The 18398-nt window shown below is 40.4% G+C and overlaps 1 protein-coding gene across 2 annotated transcripts in view; it reads left to right on the top strand.

Annotated features, from left to right (window-relative positions):
- Nucleotides 1-17834, top strand: part of hsd11b2 (hydroxysteroid (11-beta) dehydrogenase 2) — a 31835-nt gene extending 14001 nt beyond the window's left edge. For both annotated transcript variants that reach the window (XM_042420567.1, XM_042420573.1), the window contains exons 2-5: nucleotides 5465-5677; nucleotides 11893-12078; nucleotides 12877-13014; nucleotides 15365-17834. In XM_042420567.1, coding sequence (XP_042276501.1) covers nucleotides 5465-5677; nucleotides 11893-12078; nucleotides 12877-13014; nucleotides 15365-15789 — 962 coding nt within the window. In that variant the 3' untranslated portion in view covers nucleotides 15790-17834. The remainder of the gene's footprint in view (nucleotides 1-5464; nucleotides 5678-11892; nucleotides 12079-12876; nucleotides 13015-15364) is intronic.
- Nucleotides 17835-18398: the final 564 nt, after the last annotated feature.

The following is an 18398-nucleotide window of genomic DNA, read 5'->3' on the forward strand; positions in this document are numbered from 1 at the left end:
ATACACACACACACGCACACATGTGTGCGTGTGTGTGTGTATGTGTGTGTTTAGGTGTCTGTGTGTGTGTGTGTGTGTGTGTGTAACCTGCAGTAGTGTGCTGGTATTTATTTCTGGAGCCAGCGTTCGCTCCATCTTTCTTCTCGGGACGTGACTCTGGAAATTCTCCAAGGACACGGAGTGACGGAGCGTGCCAACGCCCCGACGCTCTCGCCAACAGAGCACTTTCAGACACCCGCCGCACAAAAGAACAGACAGAACAGCGAGTCCCACCGCGGATCAGGTTGTAGGAGCCGGGACTTCTGGGAAACTGGGGTGCTGCAGGGGAGGAGTTTCCCTTCTGGGAAAACATATGTGGCTGTGATGTGAGCTGTGGCTGCAGGAGGGTTTCTCAGGATGTGTCCACGTTTAAATCAAAGCTCAAACGATGGAAAAACATGGAAAGCATGATGGAAATATCATGTTTTACTCTTTATTTTCTACTTGTGTCCTAATTTTGACTCTTTTTCTCATAAATTTGACTTCACAATTTTTATTTTTTTAAACATTTTTCTCATAATTGAGTTTCATACAAATTTAGCTCAAATTTTAACCAGAAATTCCAGAAAATGATTAAAAAGCAAAATGTAGTGAATGCTACTGTTGTGTTAATATCAGCAGATAAACAGTCACTGCCATTAAATCATTGCAGAAGAAGAAACAACAAGATGACGTCATTCAAAGAGCGACAGTCAAAGCTCAAACTCATTTCAAGTCATATAGACAATAATTTCACTTGTCTGAGACTGACAGAATGAATTTTTATTCTTGCGTCATGCAGCCATCATAATCCATAAAAAGCCACATCAGAGCGCTGAATGTACGTTTTCAAACATTATAAAAACCTTCAGAAACAGAAAACCAGCCTGAACTTTCACAATCACATCTTTATTGTCTAATGTGTAAATCACAGTAAATACTAATTAAATAATCAGTTTTTTCTTGTTTTCTAGAACTTTGAAGAACTTTCTAGAAGTTATGAAAGTTATCAGTATCAAGTGTTTCTGTCTGGTGATGTGTAAAGTCACCATCATGTTACTTTTGTGTGAGCATACCATATTTGACAACAACAAAAAAACAACCAGAGAATTTTTGTTTTTTCAACGTGAAAAGTTGTATTTAGGTGTTTTGATGTGAAGTTTGGTGAGTTACAGACATTTATTTGCATATATTGTTTCAGGCGTTTTATTTAGTAGACAATATATACATTTTGGTGCTGTCTTTATATTTTGGTCAATATCACCTCTGAGAGTAAATATCAACGTGTTATATATGACTGGAAAATAGAAAAGCTAATCTCTTGCTAAATGGAAGACTGCAGTTGTTTACTTTTTGCTCAGTGAGTTCACACAGTGTATAGCTGCAATCCAGCAAGCTTCTGTTCCCGTATCACATGACTGCACGCACAGTAAATCCACCCCGATGGTCATAAAGGCACCATTCAAGATGCCTCGGAAAGCTGAGAATCTCACAGTTCTGACAGGAAAAAAGCTTGTTGATATAAAAGATCCCGAAGTTATTTAATGTTTTGTAGAACATGGTCTAGTGACGTGTCGACGCTACGCTTGGTTTCAGAGGATTTAAGGACTCTGAGAAGCATTCTAGTGTTTGATCGTCAGATTTTTGTTGAGTCGTTTCATGTTGAATTAAGACTCTTAAATAATCATAATTTGTACATTACACAATGAAATGTGTGTTTATAATCTGTCAACTTCGACAGTCAGAAGAAGAGCAGCAGCTCATGCTTTGATATTCAGATGTCTGACGATTCTTCTGAAGCTCCAACTTCATAATTTCATGTTTTTAGTCTGAGATTCAAACAAACTCTCAGAAACTTTATTTCAAATTCTAGTTTCCAAAGTTTCAAAGAGTTTCTGCGGTTTGAACATTTCCCTAAGCAGAAACATGATGTCCTGACAGGAGGCGGACCTGCTCAGACATGTTCGTGTCTGTAAGAAAGCAGCTCGTTGAGGGAAACTTGGTTCACCACAAAAATCTAATTACAACTCTTAAATACTTAATACTGCAGGGAGATTCAAGGAGATTAAAGCTTAAGAACTTGTAACTTTTGACAAAAGAGAAAACACAATCTTCCTCTTACAAATGTTGAACTCATAAGCAATGAAACACGTTTGTTCAGGTGAGCTCACTCAGAGCTTTTACTGCTACAGCCTCACATTCACATTCACATTCACATTCACATTTATATTTATATTTACATTTACATTCACATTTATATTCACATTTATATTTATATTTACATTTACATTCACATTTACATTCACATTTATATTTATATTTACATTTACATTCACATTTATATTCATATTTACATTTACATTTACATTCACATTCACATTCACATTCACATTTATATTTATATTTACATTTACATTCACATTTACATTCACATTTATATTTATATTTACATTTACATTCACATTTATATTCATATTTACATTTACATTTACATTCACATTCACATTCACATTTACATTTATATTTATATTTACATTATTAACATTGACATTCACATTTATATTTATATTTACATTATTAACATTCACATTTACATTTATATTTATATTTACATTTATATTTACATTTATTTTCACATTTACATTTATATTTACATTTACATTCACATTCACATTTACATTTACATTTACATTCACATTCACATTCACATTTACATTTATATTTATATTTACATTATTAACATTGACATTCACATTTATATTTATATTTACATTATTAACATTCACATTTATATTCACATTCACATTCACATTTACATTTATATTTATATTTACATTATTAACATTCACATTTACATTTATATTTATATTTACATTATTAACATTCACATTTACATTTATATTTATATTTACATTTATATTTACATTTATTTTCACATTTACATTTATATTTACATTTACATTCACATTCACATTCACATTCACATTTATATTTATATTTACATTATTAACATTCACATTTATATTTACATTCACATTCACATTTATATTTACATTCACATTCACATTTACATTTACATTTATATTTACATTGACATTTACATTCACATTCACATTTATATTTACATTAACATTTACATTTATTTTCACATTCGCATTTACATTCACATTTACATTTATATTTACATTCATATTTACATTCACATTCAAATTTACATTTACATTTACATTTACATTTACTTTTATATTTACTTTTATATTTTAGTCATTTGACAGATGCTTTCATCCAAATTTACAAGTGAGGCAAAATAATCAAGCATTTAGAGGACAGAGACTCAGAAAGAGCTCAAGTAGCCGATCAGGTACAAGTGCAGAGACAAAGAGCACCAGAGAGGTTTTTCTTTTGTTTTTTAATTAAAGTAAGAAACTGGAAGAAGACAAGTGCATAAGAAGTACCATTAACGACAAGAGAGTAGAGGAACAATCAACAAAGGGGCTCATAACAGACCTCACATGGTAATAGTTTATTGTGGATAATGTTAGCTAACGTTGCATGAATGTTTCTGTATAAATGTCATAACTGAATCAGTTCTCTGACTCGTAACAGCAGCTACACAGCAGCTGTAAATCTTGTTTGGTGGTTTAACTTCTCACATCGCTGCATTAAACTGGAATCAGCTTCACGCTTCAACACATTGATCCAATCTGTTCCTCCGTTCCTGCCAACCGTACAGATCACACAATAATCTGCTGCTGTTGCACTGTAAAACTACACAATAATCTGCTGCTGTTACACTGTAAAACTACACAATAATCTGCTGCTATTACACTGTAAAACTACACAATAATCTGCTGCTGTTACACTGTCAAACTACACAATAATCTGCTGCTGTTACACTGTAAAACTACACAATAATCTGCTGCTGTTACACTGTCAAACTACACAATAATCTGCTGCTGTTACACTGTAAAACTACACAATAATCTGCTGCTATTACACTGTAAAACTACACAATAATCTGCTGCTGTTACACTGTCAAACTACACAATAATCTGCTGCTGTTACACTGCAAAACTACACAATAATCTGCTGCTATTACACTGTAAAACTACACAATAATCTGCTGCTGTTACACTGTAAAACTACACAATAATCTGCTGCTATTACACTGCAAAACTACACAATAATCTGCTGCTGTTACACTGTAAAACTACACAATAATCTGCTGTTGTTACACTGCAAAACTACACAATAATCTGCTGCTGTTGCACTGTAAAACTACACGGTAATCTGCTGTTGTTACACTGTAAAACTACACAATAATCTGCTGCTGTTACACTGTAAAACTACACAGTAATCTGCTGTTGTTACACTGTAAAACTACACAATAATCTGCTGTTGTTACACTGTAAAACTACACGGTAATCTGCTGCTGTTGCACTGTAAAACTACACAATAATCTGCTGCTGTTACACTGTAAAACTACACAATAATCTGCTGCTGTTGCACTGTAAAACTACACAAGAATCTGCTGCTGTTACACTGTAAAACTACACAATAATCTGCTGCTGTTACACTGTAAAACTACACAATAATCTGCTGCTGCTGCACTGTAAAACTACACAATAATCTGCTGCTGTTACACTGCAAAACTACACAATAATCTGCTGCTGTTGCACTGTAAAACTACACAATAATCTGCTGCTGTTACACTGCAAAACTACACAGTAATCTGCTGTTGTTACACTGTAAAACTACACAATAATCTGCTGTTGTTACACTGTAAAACTACACAATAATCTGCTGTTGTTACACTGTAAAACTACACGGTAATCTGCTGCTGTTACACTGTAAAACTACACAATAATCTGCTGCTGTTACACTGTAAAACTACACAGTAATATGCTGTTGTTACACTGTAAAACTACACAATTATCTGCTGCTGTTACACTGTAAAACTACACAATAATCTGCTGCTGTTACACTGTAAAATTACACAGTAATCTGCTGTTGTTGTACACTCTAAAACACACAAGTGTTTTTACAAGCAACTTTCAAACTCTCAGCAGTTTTTCTTCTTCTAATGAAAACACAGAATACAAAAACATTCCAACAGTCAAACTAACATTTTGTTTTACCTGAACTCAACTTTCTACAGGAAATGTAGGGATTTGATGGCGTTACAAAAATGGAGCTAAATTTTTGGAAGAGAATAACACCAGTGCAATTTATGGTTTTCTGCCATTAAAGAGTCAGTAAATGTCATGTTTACTCGTGTGCTGATGCAGCCTGATATTAGCAGTGAAGTAAAGGTTCTCCAGGATGTTAAGTTTCTACCTATTAAACAACAAACTCTATGTCTAATTTTAGCATTAAGAATGAATCCTGATGACGTTTTTGAAGCGTGTAAACATGTGGTGATAATCCCATCGCTGTATCCCTGCAGGCTGTGACTCCGGCTTCGGGAAGGCGACGGCGAAGCGTCTGGATGCTCTGGGCTTTGAGGTGTTCGCCACGGTGCTGGACCTGACAGGAGACGGAGCCCGCGAGCTGCAGAGGACCTGTTCAGCTCGTCTCACCCTCCTGCAGGTGGACATCACCCAGCCACAGCAGGTCCAACAGGCCCTGCTGGACATCACGGCGAGGGTGGGCCTCAGAGGTACGATCATCATGTTCAAGTCACCTAAACTCATCAGACATCCGTGGGGTTGTTAGTCGTTATTTTCCCGTGCTTCCAGTCTGTGTGCTAAGCTAAGCTAACCATGTCTCAGTGATGATGCTAAAGCGAAACGAGGACTAAAACCAACTTTCCCTCAGAGAAAGACAGAGATCCGTTATGTTTAGATTCATTATTGATGAAGTTTCCTGACTTTCAGCAGCAGCAGGACGATTCCTGGCGAGAGTGAGACGTCACTGTTTTTACAAACTTTCAGACAGCGATGAATGTAATGATTAGAATAATGAACCAGTCACTGATCAATGACGTGTTGTTGTTTAATGACAGTACGAAGAGCAGAAAAATGTATAATTTTAATGTGTACAGACAAACATTACAGGTGACTGAGTTATCTACATGTTATATATAAAATATATACATAATAATATAAATATGCTTTATATTATTATTATTATTATTATTATTAAATACAAGGCAAGTTTATTTATACAGAACATTGCAGCAAAAAGGCAATTCAAAGTGCTTTGCAAGCATTGAGACAAAGTGCAAAAGAAACAAACTGTAAATAAAATGAAATACAATTAAAAACAGTCATTAAAGAGCTGAGAGTAATAAACAAAAGCAAGTTAAAATAGAATTAGATAAAAACAGGAGAATAAAAGTTACAGTGCAGTGTAAAATATTAACCCTCTAATTAGAAAAGTCTTCAGCTGTGATGTAAAGAACTGAGAGTTGCAGCAGTTGCTGTTTTCTGAGTTTGTTCACATATGAGGAGCATAAAAACTGAACTCTGCTTCTCCAGGTTTAGTTTGGACTCTGGGGACAGAAAGCAGACCTGATCCAGACCACCTGAGAGTCTGGATGCTTCATAACGTAGCAGCAGATCAGAAACCATCCAGTGCTTTATAAACCAACAGCAGTATTTTAAAATCAGTTCTCTGACAGACAGGAAGTCAGTGTAAAGATCTGAGAACTGGACTGATATGATCCACTTTCCTTGTCTTAGTGAGGACTCGAGCAGCAGCAGCGTCTGGATCAGCTGCAGCTGTCTGATGGATTTTTTAGGGAGACCTGTGAAGACGGCGTTACAGTAGTCGAGTCTAGTGAAGATAAATGCAGGACTAGTTTTTCCAAATCCTGCTGAGACATAAGTCCTTTAATTCTTGATCTGTTCTTCAGGTGATAGTAGGCTGACTTTGTAATTGTCTTAATTTCAACTCTCTGGTCTCACTCCTTTGGTCACTGCTGTAATCTACCACCACCCCCCCCCAAACCAAACCCTTCCTTTCTCTCTGACCTCTCTGATTTTCTGATTCAGCTATGTGCCATTTCACCTTCTGTTCTCCTACCGGGTGGCTTTAATATCCACATTGCTGATACTGACTGTAAATCTGCCACAGAATTCCTGGCACCGCTACAATACTTCAGCTTTACACAACATATCAACTGCCCCACTCACAGTCCTGGATCTGGTCTGCTCCATTGGTCTTAAAATACATCAACTATCATCCCTATCCCAAAACACAAACTCAAAATATCCTTCAGAAATCTCAGATCTATCTCCCTCTTAACTCTCTCAGCCTCTCTTGCCAGTAAAATGTCTGCCTCCCCTCCCCCGTTGCCTGATGATCCCACACATCTTGTCAGCGATTATAATAACACACACTCCTCCTGTCTTGATCATCTGGCTCCCATTAAAACCAAAACCATCTCATTCACACACTCAGCTCCCTTGAATACTCCTTAACTCCACCACATGAAATCCCCTAAGCACCAGTTTGAAAGACTCAGCAAGTGAGTGGTTGAACAGTGACTCTCCAAGATAGTCCTACACGGACCATCTATTACTAACAATACAGAGACAAAACACAGCCCGGCTCCATCCACTACTAACACCTCATACAGCCCGGTCCACCTACTACTCACACCTCATACAGCCTGATCTACCTACTGCTCACACCTCATACAGCCTGGCTCCACCTACTACTAACACCTCATACAGCCCGGTCCACCTACTGCTCACACCTCATACAGCCCGATCCACCTACTACTAACACCTCATACAGCCCAGTCCACCTACTACTAACACCTCATACAGCCCAGTCCACCTACTGCTCACACCTCATACAGCCCGATCCACCCACTACTCACACTTCATACAGCCTGATTTACCTACCACTAACACCTCATACAGCCCGGTCCACCTACTACTCACACCTCATACAGCCTGATCTACCTACTACTAACACCTCATACAGCCCGGCTCCACCTACTACTAACACCTCATACAGCCCGGTCCACCTACTACTCACACCTCATACAGCCCGATCCACCCACTACTCACACTTCATACAGCCTGATTTACCTACCACTAACACCTCATACAGCCCTGTCCACCTACTACTCACACCTCATACAGCCTGATCTACCTACTACTAACACCTCATACAGCCTGGCTCCACCCACTACTAACACCTCATACAGCCCAGCTCCACGTACTCACACCTCATACAGCCCGGTCCACCTACAACTCACACCTCATACAGCCCGGTCCACCTACTACTCACACCTCATACAGCCCGATCCACCTACTACTCACACCTCATACAGCCTGGCTCCACCCACTACTAACACCTCATACAGCCCAGCTCCACGTACTCACACCTCATACAGCCCGGTCCACCTACAACTCACACCTCATACAGCCCGGTCCACCTACTACTCACACCTCATACAGCCCGATCCACCTACTACTCACACCTCATACAGCCTGGCTCCACCTACTACTCACACCTCACACAGCCCAGCTCCACGTACTCACACCTCATACAGCCCGGTCCACCTACAACTCACACCTCATACAGCCCGGTCCACCTACTACTCACACCTCATACAGCCCGATCCACCTACTACTCACACCTCATACAGCCCGGCTCCAAGTACTCACACTTCATACAGCCCGGTTCACCTACTACTCACACCTCATACAGCCCGGTCCACCTACTACTCACACCTCATACAGCCCGGCTCCAAGTACTCACACCTCATACAGCCCGGTCCACCTACTACTCACACCTCATACAGCCCGGTCCACCTACTACTCACACCTCATACAGTCCGGTCCACCTACTACTCATACCTCATACAGCCCGGTTCACCTACTACTCACACCTCATACCTCATACACCCGGTCCACATACTACTCACACCTCATACAGCCTGGTCCACCTACTACTAACGCCTCATACAGCCCGGTCCACCTACTAATCACACCTCATATACTCTGGCTCCACCAATCCTTAGGCTCTCTTTTCCATGATAAACAAACTTCTCAAAGCCAGTGACAATAGTTCCAAATCATTTACAGTTAGCAAGTGCAACTCTTCTTTTCAATTTTTCAATCAAAAACTGTCCAACCTCATGGCGGGAATGAGAAGCTCCACTAGTGCTCTTGATCCCATCCCATCCAATCTTGTCAAGGACTCCCAGATGTCTCTACCGTCATCATCACTGACTCCTCCGCCAGCTCTGGTTCAGTTCTCCAAACACTCAGACTGGCTGCTGTAGCCCCCATCCCCTGGACTCAACCCAGATATCTTGTGCAATTTCGGCCCATCTCCAATCTCCCCTTTCTGTCAAAAATACTGGAACATGTTGTCACCTCTGAACTTAAAGCCCACATCACAGCACAGAAACAGCCCTCCTCAAAGTCACCAACGACCTCCTCCTCTCCTCACACCGTTCTCATCCTCCTCGACCTCACTGCAGCTTTCGACATCATCTCCCGCCTTGAATCCTCCTTTAACATCGGCGGTGCTGGCGTCTCCTGGCTAAAGTCATATCTCACAAACAGACAACAGTTCATCAACATCAACGACTGCACCTCCTCCACCGCCTCTCTGTCTCAAGGTGTCCCCCAGGGCTCGGTGCTTGGTCCTCTCCTCTTCATCTCTACATGCTCCCTCTTGGTAACATCATACATTGTCATGGTCTCCACTTCCACTGCTACGCTGACGACGTCCAGCTCTACATCTCCACTAAATCTTTCACTGCTGCAACTCGCTCCACCCTGACCAACCACCTCACTGACATGAAACCACGGACGCAAGCCAACTTCCTCAAACTTCCAACTTCCTGTGTAATCTGTCTCCACTCAGTGATGTTGTGATGTATCAGATCAGTCCAATCAGCTGCAGCATCCAATCAATAACTGATATCCAGTAAGGGGGCAGCCTGCTCTCATGTATCCTCGCTTACGGCTCCTCAGAGCAGAAATGAGAGCTTTGAGACAACCTCCAAAATGGCGGACCAGAATGACTTCCGGTTCAAGCGAGGAGCGAGGAAATATCGATACGTTCTGTATCCATCTGTATCATGTGACTCCGCAGTCGAACACGAGGATGTAAAGAAATGTTGGACTGTTCCTTTTAATGCTGATGTGACACTTAATCCTCCGTCCGTCTATTCAAGTGTTTAAAGTGCTGCAGATACAGAGGAGGATGTGAGGAGAGAAAGTCAAACCTGCAGCTTCGTAACCAGACTTCACCCCGAATCACTCTCCACTCTGTGTGTGTGAGTGTGTGTGTGTGAGTGTGTGTGTGAGTGTGTGTGTGTGAGTGTGTGTGTGAGTGTGTGTGAGTGTGTGTGTGAGTGAGTGTGAGTGTGTGTGTGAGTGTGTGTGTGTGTGTGAGTGTGTGTGTGAGTGTGAGTGTGTGTGAGTGTGAGTGTGTGTGTGTGTGTGTGTGTGTGTGTGTGTGTGTGTGTGTGAGTGTGTGTGTGAGTGTGAGTGTGTGTGTGAGTGTGTGTATGAGTGTGTGTGTGTGTGTGTGTTTTCTGCTGGAGCCTGTGATTGGAGTTTTCAGGTGGTTTCCATGGAGACGTCCGCTCACAACAGCTCAACAGCTAAATTTCTTCTTTCCTCTTCCTCCTTTTTTCAGTTTGCAACAAAAAAACTGTATCAGAAAGGACGCACCGACAGCCGGCAACAGTCATCATTTTATAATAAATATATAATGAATATAAAATAAACACAGACTGACGTCAGTCTCCTTTAAACATGCAGCTGATTCTGGAGACTTTCTACACGACAGCAGCTGAAGTCAGAAGATGAAACCTTTCTGATTTTAATAAAAATAAACAATGATTATTTTATGAGCACAGAAAAAACTGCAGCTGTCATGAAAACTGACTCTGATCATTGAATCTGAAGGGGAATAATAAAACTTTTTCCCTGCTCCCAGTCTTTATGCTAAGCTAGGCTAACTACTTCCTGTCTCCAACTGTGAACTTAGAAGAGTCCCGCCCACATTTATAATTTCACTCCTGTTACATCATCAGACTCATGATTGACAGGTTTTTTTGTTTGTTTGTTTTGTTTTGTGAAAATACATCTGGTAACCTCACACGCCCAGATTTTTTACATTGGCCGAATAATAATAATAATAATAATAATAATAATAATAATAATAATAATAATAATAATAATAATAATAATATATTTTATGTATATAGTAGGTTTTATGCATGAAATACAGCTCAAAGTGTTAACAAATTAAAAGGTAAGAGAGATCATTTAAACAACTTAATGATAATGTTTCTTTTCATTGGACACATCTGTAAACACGTCAAGTCTGACTGACATCTAATAATCCTCAACTCAGTGAAACAATACTGTTTGGGTTGTTAAACGTATCGCAATTTTTCGCTGAAGTCATCGATGACCTCTTCCCTACGTGGACTTTGTGGCTCTATAACAAAGTCACCTTACTCCGTCCTTTGCTCCGCTAGAGGGCGCCGTCACTCAGACGTAAAGACATGAAACAACTGATTCTGTCGTTTCTCTTGAGAGGAAAGTCTCAGGCGTTTTCTGAATGAAACAACTGTTCTGAAACTTCTGCAGCGTTGGCTTTCTTTATTCATTTAGAAAGTCAACGTTTCATTTTACTGTATCAGGTACAAGACGCTGATGAATCTGAAATATTATTAAGGGAACATTTTACAGAATCAAAGAAATGTTTTGGACTCAGCAGCTGGACATGAAAGATGTGTGTGAGCTTCAAATATGGACTCATATCATATCAGACTTTTGTGGAATCAGCTTTGTTTTCAGACGCTGGTTTCTACTGATTGTAGCTGATCACTAAATTAACACGACAGCCTCTGATCTCTCTTTGTGTGTGTGTGTGTGTGTGTGGCAGGTCTGTGGGGTTTAGTGAACAACGCCGGAGTGTGTGTGAACTTCGGAGACGCCGAGCTGTCGCTGATGTCCAACTTCCGTGGCTGCATGGAGGTCAACTTCTTTGGCACACTGAACGTCACCAAGAGCTTCCTGCCGCTGCTTCGACAGGCCAAAGGACGCATCGTCACCATCTCCAGCCCTGCTGGTGTGTATCACACACACACACACACACACACACACACACACACACACACACACACACACACACACACACACTCTGATGCTGCCATTAATCTAAATCAAATGTTCCAGCTGAACCTCAGATGAACTGACTGCTGCTTTCAAACTGCCAAAGTACACAAACTCTGCCGCTGCTCGACTCTCTGCCATCTGTTGGTTCACATGAACTGTTCTGCCAAAACATCCGAGTACAACCACATCCATCGAAAAAGTTCATCCTGCGACAGAAAGAGCGCGTTCAGCACTTTTCAGGCTCATCAGCCGTTTCAGGACATTTTTACTGTGGTGTGGCCACGTCTCCAGGGCCACACTGAAGAAAAAACTGAGAGTTCAAGAATGACATTGTACTTTTTAGAAAAAGTTTTAATATTACAGGAAAAAATCAATATTACAAAATATTACAGGAAGTGATTAAAGTTCAGTGAGGTTTGTGTAAATGATGTGAGTCTACCTGTCACACTGCTGATATTGAAGTTTCACATTCAGAGCAACAGTGACACCATCTGACAGCCAAACACACAAGTTCAAATACCTGCAGGAGCCAATCGACTGTCAGGAAATATACAACATGCACCTGTCCTCCAAAGCAGAACATGTGACACTTTTCACTGCAAGCAACATATTTTATTATGACTGTTTTTCTTGAAATATTACAACTTTTTTTCTCAAATATTTAAAAAAAAAATCTAACATGAATGACTTGCTGTATTGGTCACCGGTCTGTCTATGTGTTGTCATGACGATGCTCTACCTGTGTTGTCAGGTGACCAGCCGTTTCCCTGCCTGGCAGCGTACGGAGCATCTAAAGCAGCTCTCAACCTCTTCATCAACACACTGCGACACGAGCTGGAGCCCTGGGGCATCCGAGTCTCCACCATCCTGCCCTCCTCCTATAAGACAGGTACAAACACTGCAACACGCCGCTCTGTAACACAACACGCCGCTCTGTAACACAACATGCCGCTCTGTAACACAACACGCCGCTCTATAACACAACATGCCACTCTATAACACAACATGCCGCTCTATAACACAACACGCCGCTCTGTAACACAACACGCCGCTCTATAACACAACACGCCGCTCTATAACACAACACACCACTCTATAACACAACACGCCGCTCTATAACACAACACGCCGCTCTATAACACAACACGCCGCTCTATAACACAACACGCCGCTCTATAACACAACACGCCGCTCTATAACACAACATGCCGCTCTATAACACAACACGCCGCTCTATAACACAACATACTGCTCTGTAACACAACATACTGCTCTGTAACACAACATGCCGCTCTATAACACAACATGCCTCTCTGTAACACAACACACCGCTCTATAACACAACATGCCACTCTATAACACAACACGCCGCTCTATAACACAACATGCCGCTCTATAACACAACATGCCGCTCTAAAACAACACCATAAAAACAACACTGCTGTGTAACGCAACGTACATACATTTGTAAAAGTGACATGAGGCCGATGTGTTAAACTGACATCAGATTAAGTTTAAGGGTTGAAGGTGTGAAAGAGGCTTTACAGAGAACTGCTGTGTGTTACAGTCTCGCTGACTTTTGCTCAACGGCACATCAGCAGTAGTGAAAGAAGCAGCAAATATGTGGAACTGAACACCATCCACAGTGCAGCAGAGTGGGCGGAGGAGATGAGGATCCTGACTGAACATCCTCTCTCTGCTGCAGTCAGTCAGTCAGTCCTCTGAACATTTCTGTGGCTATTGTTTCCACCATGCAGACCTTGTATATTGTGGTTTGGCCTCATGTTGAACATGATGACAAGCCTCCCGCTGAGGAAAATACTCATAATGAGGACCACATGGAGGATGGACCATCTGCTTTCACACACAGTTTCTGCAAAGTGCTGACTTATGATTTTGCAACTGGTGCAGAATGGATGGATGTGATTAGAGGGTTGGAGCTGAGAGGAGAACAAACAGCTTGTTGGCCAATAACATCACAAAGTTTCTCAGTCCTGTTGCTCCTCCGCTTCCTAAATACAGACTGTAAATACACTGAGTGCCGTAAATGCATCAAAAACAGTTTGATTTCCTGGAAATGTGAAGGATTAAAACTTTAAAAGAGAAACATGATGACACCATGCTGTTTTCTTACACATCAGCTAATGAAGTTAACTCCCTGCTGCATATCTGGCAGTTATCCTGCTTCTCAAAAAAAAAAACCAAAAGTAATTACAAACCTTTCAGCCTCAAAACTGTCTTTGTCTTACTTGAAGTCTGAGCAGAGCCATGTGGATCAGCAGAACATGTTTCCTGTTTCTGTCAGTGTGAGGTTTATGAGACCGAGTCTGTTCAACATGGAGTCTGCACAAAGTTCAGCCAACAAACCGGCCATCAGCCAGAACGAGTAACTGCAGGATTAGAGCTGAAATACAAACCTGTTTCTTCAGGATTAAAGTGTGAACAGCGGGATAAAGTGTGCTGAGCTCGCTGTTTACATCATCACTGCTGCGTCCAATCAGTCGTCAGACGGCTTTTATTTAAAAAAATACCTGAATATTTCAGCACCACCTAGCCAGCAGGTACATCACTGCTGTTATATAAGAGAGAGAGATGAAGTGTTTGCCCGTCAGGTTTGAAGAGAACACGACACAGTTCAGAAAACATCATACCTGATCTCACAACATGTTTCATTCTGTCAACACTGAACTGTAGCTGTAAAACCAGTTGGTTGGATATAAGCTCCTCTGTAGTTTTAACAGTATTCTTCAACCGCTGTCGGAGGTACAAGTGATGGTGTTCAGACTTTTCATTCTGTTGTATTTTATAACAAACATGACCTGTTAGTTTCCTAAATAACCAAAAACACTCAAACTGCTCGTTAAAGCTCCCGGTAGAGATTACGACGTTAAAGTTAAACTAAACTATAAAAACTGTCGCAATTAATCAGGATTAGGTTCGGATTTATCAGGATTAAGTCGTGATTCATCAGGATTTATCAGGATTTAGTCCAGACTTGGTCATAAATGAAGAATATGATTTGGGCATGAAGGAACTTCCAGGTGCTACTAAAAGCGACGGGACCTTAGTCACATGACCTCCAGAGAGAGAAGTTTAAATAATAATTATGATAATAATTATACATATGAATTTATACACATAAAGGGCAAGAGAGGGTTAGTTGGTTGTTTTCAGCTTTATCCCAACAGTTGCATTGTGTTGATTGTTGCCGTGGTAACAATGAGCTGTTGTCTCCACAGGTCAGTCCAGTAACCATGGCTACTGGGAGCAGCAGCACAAGCAGCTGCTGCAGAGTCTGCCCCCGGCGCTGCTAGAGGATTACGGCGAGGACTACGTGGCCGAAACCAAGGAGCTGTTCCAGAGTTACGCCCTTCAGGCCAACCCCGACCTCAGCCCCGTCGTCAACACCATCGTCCAAGCGCTGCTGTCGCCGCAGCCGCAGGTGCGTTACTTTGCGGGGCCCGGCGTCGGCCTCATGTACTTCATCCACACCTACTGCCCCTTCAGCATCAGCAACCGCTTCCTCCAGAAACTGTTCGTGAAGAAGAAGCTGATGCCGCGTGCTCTGAGGAAGCAGTCGGGCTTTGAGCTCAGCCTCCACAACAACAACAACAACAACAACAACAACAACAACAAGGAGGAGGAGAAGCTGCTGCAGTTGTGAGACAGTAGGGTGTCATCCAGCGGCGATAGAGGACCACATCTGTAATGCACTCATAGAGCTCTAATCTGTCCTTTTGTATGTGCTGTTTTTAACTGTTGAAGGGATCATGGAGACGCACCAAAATGGTTTTCTGTTTTGTTTCTGTTTTGTCCGGCCCGGCCACGCCCCCCTGCAGACGGACAAGACACACCCAAAGGTCAGGGGGCGGGGTTTGGTAGAGGGAGCGGTGCAGCCACAGGTCAATCATCAGCAAACACTTCACTTCCATCAGCGAGATCAGCTGTACTGTACACACACCGAGTCACACATGTGCCTTCATCACAAACCCAAAAAACCAACAGAGGAGAAGCAACAAGGTCAAAGGTCAGCAGAGCGACACGGACGCTGCAGCAGCTCAATTTAAAAATGTTAAAGTTTAACACATATAAAAACCGACGGGATGAATCAGGATTAACTCATCACATCAGACTCTGGAAACTAAAGATGAGGTCTGTCTTTGCTTTGGACAGTTTATAATTGGTTTGATTAATCAATCAAATGACTGATAGATTACCTGATCAGGATGATCATTTTTAGCTGTTATCCAGACATGCAGATGGGTTTTGAATCTTTATTTTGATACCTGGACCAATGAATTGTTGTGTTGTCATTGGAGCTAACTCCACCCGTGTGGCCCACCGGGAGCCTCGAATGGAGCGCACCCAGTGAAACGAGCTGCTGTAGTGAAACCCTGCAGACGCATCACGTCTCCGTCCACCAGAGCACATATTTCACGCGTCGAAAAACAACATATTTAAAGATGTACATCTGTGAGCTCTGGATTCTGTGAACTTTTTTAACTCTTTGTTTTCTGCATCAGAGCGACGGAAACCAACGAGAATCATTTCAGAAAGTTCTTCTCAGTTTTAATCTCACGAAACCTTCTTCGTGCAGCTCTGCGACATCTGAGTTTGTTTATTCATGAATGAAAAACACATTTGAAGAAAAGATTCTTTCATGATTTCGTTTCGTTTATGATCCATAAAATAATTTCTCTGCTTTTCCATCTCATTTAAATTTAACTGTTGTTTTTCTTGTAAATATCTCCAGTAGTTGGTCAAGATTATACAGAAGCGTCATGCATTCACTTAAGAAAAATAATTCTGCTCTGTTTTTCTGAATTAATGAGACACATCAGTCCTGACTGCGGTAACGTAGCGTCATTACGGGAAGGACGGCGAAAGTCCTGAAAGATACATACACACGTTTTCTGTAATGTTCTTTCTGTGTTCTTTTATGAACATAAAGCATTTTACTTTTTCTCATGTTTGACCTGTTGTAAGTTTTATTTTAGGTTATCAGATGAATCCTACAGACTGCTGGTCCAGATGTTGAGCGTAACGGTATTAAAGTCGAGTCGTCCCACCTGAAGACGCGAGTGTCTCCCAACATTTCAAACCAAAACCAGAATAACACCGGATTAAACTAAACAGGCGGGACGTGTTTGCTTCTCTTTGGATGTTGAAGTCTTGTTAATTCAGAAAAACAGAGCAGAATCTTTTTTTCACATTACGCTTCTGTAAGATTACACGTTTAAAACACCAGATCATTTTCATTCATATTACTACTTCAAATTTGAGCCGTTGTGTTTCAGTTTACTGCAAACGAGATAATGTGAAAGTAATTTATCCACCAACACGTTTATTTTCTGCTTTCAGGACAAAAAACTCTGACAGAAAATCAGATAATGAGGTTATATTTTAGTTATATTTTAGTTCAGACAGTGATGCACAGGAACATTTCTCTAATTGTTTCTGCGTCTGGATGAAAATGAAAAACTCTGTCAGTCTGCTGCAGAAACACTCACAGGCCGCTCTGATGGTTTCTCTTATAAACACTGAGTTTATCTTCATATTCAGGATCTTTGAATGTTTCTTCATCTTGTGCTGCGTGTTTTTAAAAACCTTCAGTAACACTTTCTATGACGCCCATGTCTATAATACGTTATATTCACTGTTATAATGTGTTATAATACCTGTTATAATACATTATATTCACTGTTATAATACGTTATATTCACTGTTATAATACATTATATTCACTGTTATAATACGTTATAATACCTGTTATAATACATTATATTCACTGTTATAATACGTTATATTCACTGTTATAATACATTATATTCACTGTTATATAATGTGTTATAATACCTGTTATAATACATTATATTCACTGTTATAATGTGTTATAATACCTGTTATAATACATTATATTCACTGTTATAATACGTTATATTCACTGTTATAATGTGTTATAATACCTGTTATAATACGTTATATTCACTGTTATAATATGTTATATTCACTGTTATAATGTGTTATAACGGTGAATATAACGTATTATAACAGTGAGTATAACATGTTATAACAGTGAGTATAACATGTTATAACAGTGAGTATACAGTGTTATAACAGTGAGTATAGAGTGTTATAACAGTGAGTATACCGTGTTATAACAGTGAGTATAGAGTGTTATAACAGTGAGTATAACATGTTATAACAGTGAGTATAGAGTGTTATAACAGTGAGTATACCGTGTTATAACAGTGAGTATAGAGTGTTATAACA

This window comes from Thunnus maccoyii, chromosome 1, assembly GCF_910596095.1.
Source record: "Thunnus maccoyii chromosome 1, fThuMac1.1, whole genome shotgun sequence".
Lineage (NCBI taxonomy): Eukaryota > Metazoa > Chordata > Actinopteri > Scombriformes > Scombridae > Thunnus > Thunnus maccoyii.